The sequence below is a fragment of the Parus major genome, chromosome 10 (assembly GCF_001522545.3).
Source record: "Parus major isolate Abel chromosome 10, Parus_major1.1, whole genome shotgun sequence".
Taxonomy (NCBI): domain Eukaryota; kingdom Metazoa; phylum Chordata; class Aves; order Passeriformes; family Paridae; genus Parus; species Parus major.
Genome location: NC_031779.1, coordinates 16,944,190 through 16,959,086, shown reverse-complemented (window position 1 = coordinate 16,959,086; position 14,897 = coordinate 16,944,190). Strand labels below are relative to the sequence as shown.

Here is a 14,897-nt window from a genome sequence, read left to right as displayed (position 1 = left end):
CTACAGACCAAAGTGAGCCAATGTGCCTTGGGGATGAGTTTTGCAGGGGATGCCTGCTCTAGGGTTGGGGAGCAGTGCAGTGGTTCACAATGATCAGAGTGTCCCAGAGCTGTGTTGGCAAAGCCTCTTGAGATGCTCTGTAGGTCAGGATGTGCTGCATAAGAACAGGACGGTTTTCATGCTTGCAGAGAACCCTGGGTGCTGTTTAGCTTCTGCACAAGGAGCTAACAAAGGACTACAAACAAGCCGATGCTCTCTGCGTGGGCTGGGATTTTTTCTGATTCAGAATGAAATGTAGGTGTTGTCTTTCATCCCTCAGGTGAGCTGAGGTCCATCTGGAAGTCTCTTCATTGTTTTGGAGTCCTGACGAGGTTACAATGGTGCCATTTAACTAGCCACCACTTGGGAGTTTTAATGGTGTTTAGGAGCAGCCCTCCAAGTGGGGCATCTGACTTTATTCAGATTTTATGTTTTCTTCTACACACAAAGTACCCAAAGCTTTTATTTTTAAATTGGGGCTGAAATTCTGCTTAGAAACGCAGTCACTTCAAAGATATGCCTAGATGATGGATAGGCTCACAATTGCTGCTGTTGACCTGTTATCATGTGAAAAAGATATTTTTGTTTATTCCTGTCCTTATCTGAGCTGCAGTTGCATGTCTGTAATATCCAGGTTTGATTTTTACCAGCTCATCTTCCTGAAAAAAGGACTGAGCTGGTTTCTTTGCTGTCAGCTACAGTGCTGACCAAACCTAAATCCATTCATCATCGTTCCTTAAATTACAGGAAATGCTCCTTCCAACACTGCACACTGATTTTAAAATTCTCTTGCTCATATACATTCTTGGCTGGAAATACACACGTGATCTTCTTTTGCTTCAAATTCCTGGCCTCAGCCCACTTCTGCAGCTGGTTTATTCACTGTCCAAAAATACTGGCTAAGGGATCTATCTTTTATTTTGTATATATTTGGTCTTGGGATTTTTTTTAACAGGAATCTCTGCTTCTGCCAGCTGACTCTTGTGTCTGTGGGACTATCAGTATTTTTAAACCAGTTGCTTCACTGTTTGATTTGGTTTTTGAGTTGTACTGCCTTGTGTTCCTGTCTCAGCTTTGGGCTGTTGTTGTACAGTTGGACTGAGGAGAAAACCATTCCCTTAAACCGAGCATCCCTTCTCCAGTCCCCTCTTGTCATGTAAAAGGGTCAGAGCAGCATAAGTGGGCTTTGATTTCTTCAGTTCCATTAGTGGATGGATTCTCTTGACATAAATACAATAAAAGGTGGCTGTGGAGCTGCCTACCAGATGATCTCACGCAGTCACTGTTTTAGACATGGGCCAGGGTGGGCATGGATTGCCCTGTTTATTGGAAATCCCAGGCAGTGCCTGAGCTCATAAGTACAAGGCTTGGGACCTGGAATTCTAGATTCCATGCTTACTTGTGGTTTTTTGTTTGTATTTTGTTTTATTTTGCAGAGAAAATACAGGTTATTGCTGAGAGTTTGAGTTTTCCTTCTTCTCTGGGGATTCATAAATAAAAACAGATTTTGCAGGTGCTTAATTCTGATGTTGCATTAGTGGCCTTTCCTGTATGTTTAAAAAACTGATGTATTGAATGGCATGGATTTCATGGATGGAGGTTATCTGCAGCAGAGGTTTGTTTCTGGATACCCTGCTTACAGTGCAGATTATAGCTGCTTCTGTGGTATTTTAATTGCAAGTAGGACACATGCTGAAGAGATGTCTGCTGTGTCCCCATCCTCAGGAATGTTTGAAGCCAGGGACAAAGCAAGGGTGGGAGAGGGAAGATGGAACATTTGGGGTGTTTGGTGCTGACCCTGGTTTTGTTCCCCACTGCAGCCCAGGGCCAGGTGGGAAGAACTGTCGGGGAGCCAGCGTGGAGCACACAGTGTGTGAGAACCTGCCCTGCCCCAAAGGGGTGCCCAGCTTCAGGGACCAGCAGTGCCAGGCCCATGACAGGTACACCAACAAGAAGAAAAGCCTCCTGACAGCTGTCATCGTGGATGGTGAGTTTTTTCATCTCTCTCTGTACTTCCTCACTGTTCTTTCACTACAGTTTCTCATCTGCAGGGCTCCCATTGTTGGTGCGAAGGCTGCAATAGGCCCCCTTTAGCTATAGCTGAAAGACTAATTACAGTTAATTGTTCTTGGTGTTGCCCTGCTGTTCCTTTAGCCTTCTTAATAGAACATAGAGTTGGCAATGCTTTATGCATCTTTTTGAAATACTGGGAGAAAAGTGCATTAACTTGATTCCCAGTCTGAAGCTGGGAATTTCACACTGGGAGTCAGAGAGTTGGGAATTTAAACAGTACAAAGTTGCAGTTAGTTTGGAACTGAAAAAAAAAAAAAAAAGGTGGATTCCCTGTGACATTTTTAAATTTGTCACTTTGGGGCATCTCAGCATGATTGCCTATCTCACCTACAGTCCTTTAATGCTTCCTCTGCTGGATCTTGCTGTTCATCTGCTATTCAACCAGATGTTGGTGGGATTTGAAATGGTCTGGAGAACTTGTTCTTCTAAAATCACTGGCTATAGCCTGAATTTTGTGAGACACAATGACATGATCATTCTTATCAGACTGATGAATGTTCCCTGTAACAAACATCATCCCTTCACAAACAGATGCACAAAAGTGTATTGACTAATTGGTTTTCTGTGTTGTTAAAGCCCAGTCTCATCAATGTAACCCTTGAAACAGTGATATTTTAAAGTGAGGAAATGACAGGCCTAAATTGAAAAGCCCATGTTCCTTCAAAGATGAGATATCCAAATCCATTCATGTAGAGAATGCATCACCATTGCCTCAAACACTTGTTTGTGCTGCTCCCAAGGGTGGTTGTTATATTTCTTTTCCCAGATAAGCCGTGCGAGCTTTTCTGCTCCCCACTGGGCAAGGATTCTCCGGTGCTGGTGACAGACAGAGTCCTGGATGGAACTCCCTGTGGGCCTTACGAGACAGACCTCTGTGTACATGGCAAGTGCCAGGTGGAGTAGCTTTCTCTTGTTCTATTTCTAGTGTTAGGTTCAGTCTGGGGCAGCACTGTGTGGGTGGCTGGGAGGCTGTCCCTGAGGGGAGGGGACAACCCTGTTTTACCAGGCCCACTACAAGTGCTCCATGGCCCTGTGTATTGGTCTGGGAATTGTGCTGAATGCCTGAGGTATGATATTATTCCTGCACAGCTGGGAGTGCCCAAAAATCACATTTGCTTGTGTGCATGGCTTGGGTGGGAAGGGACTTCTGTGAGGGGAGCAGATTGGAGGGGAAGTCTGGCCTGTTTAACTGCTCTTTTTTGGCTATTAGAGGAATCACTGATAAAAGCACTGAAGCTGCAAATCATCTTACAAATTGTCACTAGCCTGTTACAAGCATTATCTTGCCAGAATCATGATGCTTTTTAGTCCACCTGGTTCCTTCTTAGAAATATTGAGGGAGCTTTTCAGTACCAGTTGCTTCTTCGCTCCTGCAGCTACATGAGCCAGAGTCTTCAGATGGAATTCTCTTTCCCTTAGAGTGGTGGCCTATAACTATTGCAATGATTATTTCTCTCTAACCAAATTACACAAAGACCCAAAATGAGGTGTGGGAGATCTCTGTAATAAAATTAATGGTTTGCTGAGAGCTTGTAATGTATTGAATACTAAGGAGGGTAGCTGTTAGAGCTGGTGCTTCAGGTTCCTTAAAAATTGAATGGAGTTGTGTAGACCCATTTAAGATGGAGATTTAATGTTTGGACAAGGGAAGGGAGATGAGAATATGTGTATTTAAAGATCATAAAAGACAGGAAGTTGTTTGGAGTTGCTCCTGGTGATGGGTTCAGGTCATTTGTCACGGGCACTTTGACAGGGCAGACTCTTCATGAGTTTCCTTTTTCCTGATCATGGAATACATGTTCAAAGTGTGCTGCACACACCACAGTGGTGGAAAATACAGTTCACTTGGCTATAGCAGCCTTGCAAGGGCTGGATTCTTCCTTTTAAGTTTCTCCCTGGCAGTTCTTCCCTTTAAGTTTCTCCTTATCTAGGTTTGTATCCTGCGGTAGGAGTTGATCTTCCTGGTATTAACCACCATGCTGAATCCAGCAGAACAGCTTTTTAGCATCACCCTTATTTCCACTAACTTCACTGGTTTTCCCTGGGAGCACAGGGCACACCAGATTTGGCATTATTTCTGATTTCTGTGAATAGTTAAGAAATGCCAATTTTTATTGCTTTGAGCCTTCCAGTTCGGGAGATAAATGAACACAATACTCACCTGAGTGTGAGAGAGGCTTTGGGGGCATGAAGCAGCTTTACTAATAGCAATGCAAAGAGAGAAGTGAAAAATCTTTGGACTGAATTTTGCACTGCTGCAGGAGACACTTCCCACTTTTTCTTAACAAATTATGCTGACAAGACATTTTAATTCACTCTTTCTAATTTATTCTTATGAATAGCAACAGTCTGGGGAGCCAGTACAAGTTTGATTCTTTATAATACAAAGTGCTTTGCACATAGAGCCAGGTTTGTGGTGCATCCCAAGTTACTTAATTTTTCCCTGTTTTTGGCTATATCTGAAAAAAGCTAAGAAAAACCCCATTAATAACCTTTTATAGTCAGGCCAGCTGTGCATCTCCAGCTGTGTGCCATTGACCATTACTCTGGGTTGGCCAGTTTTATTGCTCCAAACCTTCAGAGCTGCCACAAATGGTAAATCAGACATCATGGCAAGGAATGCTTCTTTCATCCAGGAGGGATCAGTAGCCAGCTCCCTCCAAATGAATTCCTTTATGAGCACAGAGCACTGGAGGTACATCACGAAAAACAAATTGCACTCTGAGTTGGGGGCAACTGCCTTTAACTGTGCAGAGAGGTGATGACAGCTGCAGAACATTCAGTCCATTTGCATCTGGCTGAGAAAAAATTTGAAATGATCAGTTCAAGCCGAGCAGATTTGAAAGCCCTGTGAACTCATTTATAATACTTCTCTGCCATGTATGCAGTGCTGAGAATTGCCATATGTGCCTGTGTACCCCATTTGCCACAGATACTTGTCTAACTAGCTGCCTATTAAACCAATTTAATTGCCATATTCATTTAATTACTCCTCTCCTTGTTTCTTTACCCAGCGTAGACAAAGCCAGGCAATAAGCATTGCAGGGGGCCTGGAGAAGAGAATAAGTGCTGAAATCAGAGGGTGGTATTACTGTTATTTATTTTCTTATGTAATCCTTCTAGTTAGAGGCTCTCAAAGGCAGGAATGACACATTGTCAGTGCAACAGACAAATTAATAATCATTGCCTGTGAACATCTAGCCCAGGACATGTAATAGATCTTCTCCCTTCATTAGATGCTCCTAAATACATCTCATGAATCGTCCTTGGATGATGAATGAATGTAGATGAATGTGGCAGAGGAGAAACTGTTACAAGGAGAGGAGGGTTTTGAGAAGGAAAGCAAGAACAGATTCTCTGAAGTCTCAAAATGCTCAAATATTTGGGCGCTAAGGGAATTTTCCTTCAGTTATTCTTTGTGAAGTTACTACACTTTCACTTTAAAGCTGAACTCCAATCTAAAAGGTGTCAGTGAAGCCTGTGGTGTCAGCCTCACTCTCCCTGAAACAAAATCATCAAAAGCAGAAGCATCCCTGTATTTTTCCCTTACACCTGAAGGCAGCTGGAGTGAGTAAACTTTGTTATTACTTTGATCTTGCATAGAAGCACCAAAGAGGAAAGTCAGCCCTAAATTTAGCATAGGGGTTCTTAAATCACCTAGACTTTTTCTAGCCTTGCTCCTTGTTTCTGAGATTAATCATCAGGTCTTAATTCAATTTCTTCCTTGTTGATTTGTTTTGGAGGAACACTTCAAATACACCATTTCTTACCACCCTCTAGGTAAACTAGATCCCTGTTCAAAGTGTATATAGGTCTTTGACCTTTTCTCCTCAAAATGCAACATGGTCTTCTAGGAAGGAGAATTTATTTTCTCCAGAGATTTTCCAGGGACAGAAAATCTGTAGCAGGCTAGAGAACAAGAGCAGCCTGGTGTGTTGGAGGAGGAGGAGGAGGGTGAGTGCTTATTTAGGCTTTGCAGCAGTTTGCTTTCCCTGTCATAGACACTGCAGCCATGGGGAAGGTGGAATAGGGCACCTGCACCCCACACTGGGCCCATTTTCTCCTGTTTCTCTTCAAGTGACAAATGGCTTTCAGGGAGAGGATTCCCTTGGGGTTTTGTTCTTCCCTGGGCCTGTGAGGTGTGTGTTTGATGAGAGAACACTCATGAGAGCAGGGCACTTTCTAACCCCTTACAGCTAACCCCTCAGCTTTGCTCTGTGCTGTTGAGGTTAATTCAAAACTGCTGGCAGTAGTGGAGCTAAAAAAAGTGTCAGATGTCACAGAGCAGAGGGGTGAGGAAAAGACAAGCTGCTCAGCTGACTGTTACGATGCACATGACCTTGTGCTGGCTTTTCTCAAAGGAGGATTAGTCTGAGCCTCATGACAGCATGAGAACTTTCCAGTGAGGACTACAGATTGTGCTTCAGGATGTAATCTAAGGACTCTGTGAAAAGAGAGACCTCCTGTACAGCAGAACTGGGCTAGAGATCAAGGGCAGTCTTTGCTGTGATTTAGCAATTTAAGAGGTGAAGATGTTTTGGCTCTGCCTGCAGTTTTCTCATGAGTGTTTTGTCATATCGCACCTCCTTTCAACTGGCTGGTGAATCCACAGTATGTTTAATGATAATAAACCACATATTAGACTGTCCTGGCACAATAAAATTGTTACAGAACTACTTTCTTCTGAAAGTAATTGTCACACTCTATGAAAGGGGAGCACAAATTGGAAAATTGATAGATTTTCAAAAACAGCTTCTGCAAACTGGACAGGCAGAGTGTCAGGAGAGTGCCACAGGTGGCAGAGGAGAAATTGATGTTGTCTACTGGATCTGCTGCTGGCAAACAGTTTTTTGCATACTTAGTACCCACTTTTTGTATTTGATTGATGCCTGCAGTTCTGGCTTTGTCTCCTCACTTGAGTATTTTCCATGTATTATTCATATTCCTGCATTACAAACTGTGGTACAAGATGTTCCAGACTGGGTAGCTTGTCTCCATACAACAACTTGGCTTAGCACTGAACTTTGATAAATTATTTAGTGCATGTGCACAAAATCCAGAAGGATTGTCTGAACTACAGAAACCTGTTGTATAATTGCCTTTTGTTGTTTTTTTTCCATGTCTGGATCTGTAGCAATGTAATCTGAGGTTATAAAGAGTATCAGGGATTTTGGTGAGTAAGGCATAGTGATAAAACCAAGTCTTCGTTGATAGCTTACTAGTTTGTGGTGTACTTTGCAGTGGGGTATGAAGAAATACCCCATGCTATTTCCTCCAATTTTTCTTCCATGTTATCCCATGGAAAGCATATAATAGAATAGAAGCAAAGGAATTCCTGGGATGGGAAAGAGCTTTGTATTATTTGCATGTTCTCTCATGAACACAGAGGTTTTAACACATAACCTTCAATATCTGTATGTGAAAAATCAAGAATTATTGTGTCTAACACCCCCATGAGCTGCTGAGGGATCTAAGCACAAAGTCAGTGGCAGGGGACATTGCAGATCTAATGCAGATGAGATAACGCTGATTTAAAATAGGAGGTGTCTTAACTCCAGATCCAGCAGAGCTGCTCTGATTCAGACAAAATCTGAAGGCCTGGGAAATGACAGGATATTTACTGAACTAACTCCTACGTGGACTCCAATCTTTAGCACAAAATTTGTTGTGGAACAGAAATTGGAGATGAGCTCAGAGATGAGCTGCTTGATTAGGGTCCTGTACTCACCTCACCCAGCCCTGACAGCCACCCACAATCCTCCACAGGGGCAGCGTTTAAAACAAGCAAATAAGAATTCTCTTCCCCTCAGATCTGAATGTCACTTGCTCACATCTGTAAATTCCTGTTTCATGTGGTCCATCCCTGGAGGTATCAGTGGACATTGGATATTATGGACAAAAAGAGTTGGCAGTGTAGACGAATCTGTCATAACCAGCCTGCTTTGTACATGATTAATTTGTAAAGTGGCACATGTTGCATCAATATTTGTATTTGATCCATTGAGACATCCAGTTAGTTCAACATATGGGAAGCATTACAGTTTTGTGAGTCTACAATGTCATTTCTTGAACAGAGTGGGTGTATATAACAAAAATAATTGTATTTATGTAGCAAAACATACCCTCACAAGCTGTATCAATTGAGCTCTTTCACAGCCATTGAAAATACAAATAAAAATATCATTAAAAAATGTCCAAGCAATACAGAGAATAGTTCACACAGAAGAATCCAAGTGATATGTATTCAAAAGAGAAGAGTTTTCCTATGCTGGAGCCAGCTATGACTGAAGCTGGAAATACCACCCAACAAGCTGTACTTTCAGATGTTTAATTATAAAAATGAGAAGAAGCGGGGGGAGAGAAGGAAGGGTAGATGGAGATATTAGCTTAAAGAAAATTAATTTCAAGCCTTTGGCTCAGCAAATGTGCAGTTACCTGCCAATTTAAAGGTCAGTGGCTAGTTCCAAAGCGTGGTGTCAGAGCAGGAGACCACCTGGGTGGAAAAGCCTTAAGAAACCTGTGGATACATTTCTGACTGTCCATGCTGAGGACTAGAAGCCCTAAAAGACTTATTTTCATGTTTCTTGCCAGAATTCCCATGTTTTAAAGCTGCTTCCCTTCTCACCAGTCCATTCAAGACTGACAGAACTGAAAGTATCCAGCAACTGCTGGATGGGCTGGTCCATGGACTCTGTCTGCTCATCTGCAGGATATAACTCTTGGGTCAGAAAACACATGAGATGTTACTGTTATTTACAAGGTCTTTCTTCAGAATGTAAAGCTTGCCCTTTCTGCTTCTTAATTCAGTAAATCCCCTTACCTTGATTGGTTTGACTGGACAGGAAGCAACACAAAGCAAGTGAGAGATGGCAAAGATCAAACAACTCCCTTGAACTACTTAGGTTTTAAGGGATTCTTTCTGCACTGTGAAAACTTGACTTTGGAGCAGTGAAACTTGGGATTTTCCCTTTGCATATGGTTAATTAAGCCTTGACATTTTGGAAAGCTTTCAGCAGGCTGAGGACAGCTCTGTAATTAAAGGATGGGCAGTGTAATACACGAGCACATTTTCAGTGTGAAGCTGCTGATGCACTCGATGGTTTTTCCAGCCAGTGCTGGAATCTCAGGGGCTTTCACACCTTTGAGAAATCTCTCAATTAAGAGCCCAAGGACTGATGGCAGGTATGTTGCACCCACAAAGGTGATTGCCACTGTGTTCTGCCCTTCCAATCCTGTCTCTTCCCCTTTGATCCACTGATCCACTTGTTTTAAGAGTGGCCATTGTGGTGGTTTTAAGAGTATTTTCCATGTGGGAAGTTCTCAAAGGATCTGAGTTACCAAGGTGGTCACTGCAATGTGTTTCTAAATGACTTTGCAGCTTTTGGAATCCACTGTCAAATCTTACCCAAAGCTGTTTCATTATGTACTATTATTAAATGTGCTGCTATTAAATGCACTTTCAGTTTGGGAATTATTGGAAGGCTTGGGGAGAGGGAAACAGGCTCCAATGTTTATGTAGACAACACTAAAGTGCTTCCAAAGTATTTTTCCCCCATAAAGTAGCAAGAATGCACCAATTTTCCTCTTGAAGCCAAGATAAAAAAAAGTGGTTTATTCTCTTAGAGATACTCTCTTCTAAGAAGCCATTTCCTGGCCCAAACATGATGGAGGCTTTAAGTCTCAAGGCCTGGATTGAGGGAAAAGTCTGCCCTGTGAATGGGAGCAATGGTGCCATTGAAGAGGAGGGTTCCAGGGCCATTCCCGGTTCCTTCACTCACAGGGAATAGGATGAGGATGAAAGGTGAAAACCAGCAAAGCTATTGGGAGTTAAATTTGTGGATTCAGTGGGTTCTTTCCATGCCCTTCAGAGAGGGCCTCTCAAGTCAAAGGGTGTCAGTAACCAAGTGAAGGTGTGAGGAACTGGCTTGTCTTGAAGCCCAGTGTCAGAGGGGGCACTCGGCCTTCCCAAGCTTTGCTGGCTTACACTGGTTCCCATTATCTGGGAAACTCCAGCATAAATACAAAGCATGTGATTGCCAGCTCCCCATTCTTTCCCTGCCTCTGTTAGAGTCCTACAGACTCCTCATGTAGCTCTGGGAATAAGTGTGGTTCAACACTCATTATGTTCCCTTTATTCATCTGTGTGCTCACATAGTGCTAATAACAATGCAGCACAATAAAAGATAGCACCAGAGCCTTAAATTAAACACAGCCTTTCCAGTATCTCAGCAGGGTGGCAGGCAGGCGTTTATTTCCAGCTGCCTTTCAGCAACCCCATTAATAAATCATCCTGATTTTCCTGGAAGGAGAACTGCTGGGACATCCTTCTGTTCTGGGGGCAGAATCACGTTCAATATCCCAAAATTATTTGTTGGACACGGGCGTGAAATTTAGGCTTGAGAATTGCAACTGCCAGAAACTCCGTGATCTTCTTCCTCCTCTTTTACTCCCATTTATACAGGTTTTTTTCCTGCTGTTCCTGTGCTCCAATGTAGGTGCTGTGCCAGGTAATGCCAGTATTTCCCTGGTGTGTGTTTAGGATGATCATCCTCTCTCAGCATGTCTGTCCCTAATGATTTAACCAGACAAGCTCTGCATCAGCACACAGTGGAACGCTGGCAATCTTTGATCCCTAAAATACATCTGGACTCATGCAGTGGCCAGGGTCTTCTGAAACCAGGGGAATGTTGGAGTTCTCATCCAAATTGAATTGCTTACATGCAGACAGGCTCAGATAAACAGCCCAAGTTCTTTTAATATTCCCTGCCTACCCTAGATTTCAAAATGTTTGTTGTTTTGATCATTCCCTTAAGATATCTCTCCAACTTTCCTCTGGCTTCATCATAGGAAGGCAAAGAAGGGAGGGACCCAACAGTCTTATTCAAATAAGTCTTACTAGTGACAGTCCTGCTATTCATTTGCCAAAAAACTGTTTATCTATACAGAATAAATCTTAAACTAATTTTTAATAGTGCAGTCTCTGCTAATAACTTGCATAATGACAACGCTTATTTAATTGAAATTTATGTTGTAAGAGTGAATTGCTGATCATTTTGAGGGTCTTACATGGACAGAATACAATTTATATAGATTAGTGACAGTGTTGTCAGCCTCAAGATCTACAAATGTGGAATGTTCACCATCATAACCTGTGAATGCTTTGTGAATAAGGAAGATTATGGTGATAATCCCAATAGCTACAGGAAGAATATTGTGGAGGCAGAACTGTAGGTTTTTATTGGAAAAAAATTAGGTATGTGTAGAAAATGATAAGAACACCTTTTATAATGAAGCTTTAGGTGAAACTTAGATTTTATAGTTCATTTTTCAATTGAATGTTGATTCTTGTTACAGTGCAAGCATGTGGAAAATTTCATAATTGCATAGGCACTCATGTGGTAAAAATTGGCCAAGTATGAAACTGACCTGCTTCCATTGAATCACTCTTTCATTTCAGGTATCATGAGCCATATGATTAATGAGGTCTTTTTTCAGGTATTTCAAAAGTTTAATTAAAAGTTCAATGTTTCCTCCCCATTCAGGTTTTCAGTCAGATGCCAGTCTTGACCTCACTGTTTAGAGATGCTCTAACCTTGCAAACAAAGTAATGGGGGTCTCTGGTTGTTGTCATTAGAAAATTGGATGTGACGGGATCATTGGCTCGGCTGCCAAAGAGGATCGCTGTGGGATCTGCAGTGGTGATGGGAAAACCTGCAAAGTGGTGAAAGGAGACTTCAACCACACCAAGGGCATGGGTGAGTAACACTCAGTGGGGTTCTCTTACCTGCTAGAGGAGAGTTGGGTTACCAGTAACAGCTCCTCTTCTTGGATTGAACTGGAGTCACCTAGCAAAAACAGCCCTAGGATGCACCTGAGAAATGCAAAACAAACCCCAACTCACTTCAGGTGTGAAGCCCATCTGCTTCTTACTCAGTCTCCCAGATACCAGCCACTGCCTCTGCCTGAAATTCAGAGGGAAGTTGTGTTTCTCATTTTCAGTGCTACTGGTGCTGATGATTTTAAATAGGAGACAAAATCACAGAATCTTTCCCAGTGGGAGGGAAGTTGGATTTCAGCACCATCTTTGATGTCTCAGAATGATGCATGTTGCATGTTGTAGATGATTCATGTTATAATCAGAATATCTCAGCTAAAGGAAAGAGCACTGCACTCCCCTCTGAATATTTTTACTGATTTCCTGCCAGCAAAAATATCCAGTATAGGATATAGGAGCTTGGAATTAAGACTTCCTTTCTTGTTAAACATTAATGTATGTACAGCTTGATGTTTGAATTAGTCTTTGTTCCAGGGTTTCTGTACTACACTTCTGAGAACCCTGTTATCACACATCCTAATTAGCCAAAGGGATGGAAAGCCATGTCCAGAACTTGGAAGCTTCTCCAGGAGGAAACAATTGTCCAGAAAAAAAATTATTTCCCATTCAGCGAAGGCAGAACTGATATTTCTGTGTGGAGAAATATATTCAACATGTGCTGCTCCAGGACTGAGTTCCACAAAGCACATGAAAATCCCCTTTAAGCACCCACTTCGATTCAGTTTAGTGGCTAAAGGAACACCAGTGCTTAGCATCTCCCTTTAGTGCAGGTCTCAGCTCTGAAGTCTGAGGCTCTGATTTTGTTCACTGGCCTCTTCCTCTGCACCCTCCTGCTCCTCACCTGCAGGGCCAGCTGGGATCTGTCACCCTCTGTGAGATGCAGGTGGGATTTCCCACCTGCACCACATCTCTCTGGAGCACATTTTCATGCTTGGCCAACCTGTTGAATGGTTTCCTGCATTAGTGCCTTTGGCTCCTTTGTCCCAATTATTTTCCACCTACTTACATCAAGTCTTTTGCATTTGATGCAAGTGGTGGGAAAAGTCCCTCATTTCCATTGGAAAAAACCCAGCTATTCTCCATTTCTGTAGCAGGTTGTACAGCTTTCATGGACTTCTTAAATGCTGCTGAAGAGTAGTTATCTTTTATCTTTTCCATTGAGTCTACAGAACATCTTGTGCAGATAAATATTAAATTTCTGGGTCACTGCGAGGAGGTTGCACCCGTTTCCAGCTACACAGACTGTTTGAGGTGGTGACTTTACAAGGCTGTAGGAGCAGACAGCTTCAGCCTTAACTGGCTGCCAGGACTCTGCAGGAGGTTTTCACCCCCAGTGCCCTGGAACCTAATCAGAAAGAATTTCTGATGACTTGTGGACAATGTTCAAGCATTTGGATTCTCTGCCAATCACCTCAGATGCACAAACTTGTCAAACTGTTGCTTTGTCAATGCATTATTTGTCAGTGCAATGTTTCCACCTTTAGCCATTTCACATAATCTAGAAGATAATTGTTTTTATCAGTATAACCTCATAACCATTTATTAGATGTTTTGTTTTATTTTTAATTTAATTTGGAAAGTTGATTACATTTTATTTGTGCTCCCATCCATTTCTGCTCACACGATGCTGTTTTGCAGACTCAGGTCCTCAGGTGAACCCACTGAATTTCATGCAGTAAGCAAAGCTCACAAGTGAACGTGACATTACTCAAGGGAAAAAAAAAGGCTTTTTTTTTTTTTAAATTGACAGTTAAGCAAAAATATGTAAAAATTTGATGGAAGCTGGGAAAAATAAAGATCCACAATATTCTGGTGATAACAAATTCAAGGTTTGGGTGTGTAAATGATTGTACAGTTCAGTGGCAAATCCCCATGACCTGGCTGCTTTCCAAGTCAAGGCCAAGACCCAGAGTCCAGTGTGCTGATTTATTATTTCAAAAGAGAATAGACTTCAAACACCAAGACATTGATTGTTTTGGAGTGGTATCTGTTTGGGGAATCACAGCTGCAACCTTAGGCCTTGGTTCTGCCCATGGGACCCCTCTGGTTGCAGGATTAGTCCCTCTGGGTCCTGTGATTGCAAATGATGTTGTGGAGCCCTGTGAACTGAACTAAACCCCTGCCAACTCCTTTCTGTTTCTTAGTAACCAATAGTCATTGTAAGAAGGTTTCCACATGTGTGATGGCAAAGGCAAAGGCTGTTCCCAAGTGTTTCTCGTGTAAGATACTTGAATGCTGTTTGCAGTGTCAGTGGGTGTTGGTGAAATCCTTTGGTGTTGGTTCTTTATCTTCTTTTTGTCGGATTAGACGGGGAAATTTGGTATCAAAAGCCATGGATAAACTTCAAGTCCTTTTACTGTTTCACTTGCCTTATCAGAGATACAAAGTACAGATCTTTTCCTTTTAGGGAACCTATGAGTATAAAAGGAAGCCAAATTTTCATGCACCAAGCAAAAAGAACCAGGTCTATTTGTTTTTTCCCCTAACTTTAATGTCACAGAGGTTCTGCCACCCTGGTGGGAAAGATGGTGGAAGGTTCAGAGTGCCTCACAGGAGCCCAGCAGTTCAGCTCTTACCACCTGTGATCCAGGATGCTCCAACTGGAAATGGACTTCATTTTTCTGCTGGAGAGAGGAGGTCACAAGCCTTTATTTATGATGCTAAATATCACATACACTTGTGTGCAGCTGGCTGTCTTCAGCAGGCCAGCTGAATGCACTGGTTAGACTGAGGTTTCCTTTCGACTGGCAGCATGCCCTGTACCTATTTCTACAAAATAATTTTTCAAAACCAAACACAGAGTTGTTCTGAAGTCCACCTCATTCACCCTGCCACTGTACAGGGGACCTAGAAATAAAGGACAGCTCTTTGACTCTTGTCTCTTGGGGAGCTGATTTATCACTGACAGATTCTCCAAGGCTGTGCCTGTAATGCTCAGAGACCTGGGTCT

At 42.4% G+C, this 14,897-nt stretch overlaps 1 protein-coding gene across 2 annotated transcripts in view; it reads left to right on the top strand.

Moving 5' to 3' along the window:
• Positions 1–14,897, top strand: part of ADAMTS17 (ADAM metallopeptidase with thrombospondin type 1 motif 17) — a 157,051-nt gene that overhangs the window by 91,748 nt on the left and 50,406 nt on the right. Inside the window, exons 13-16 of one of the 2 annotated variants that reach the window (XM_015638749.3) lie at positions 1,860–2,026; positions 2,879–3,006; positions 11,747–11,867; positions 14,092–14,166. In XM_015638749.3, the coding sequence (XP_015494235.1) occupies positions 1,860–2,026; positions 2,879–3,006; positions 11,747–11,867; positions 14,092–14,166 (491 nt within the window). The remainder of the gene's footprint in view (positions 1–1,859; positions 2,027–2,878; positions 3,007–11,746; positions 11,868–14,091; positions 14,167–14,897) is intronic. The other variant, XM_015638750.3, reaches the window with a different exon arrangement.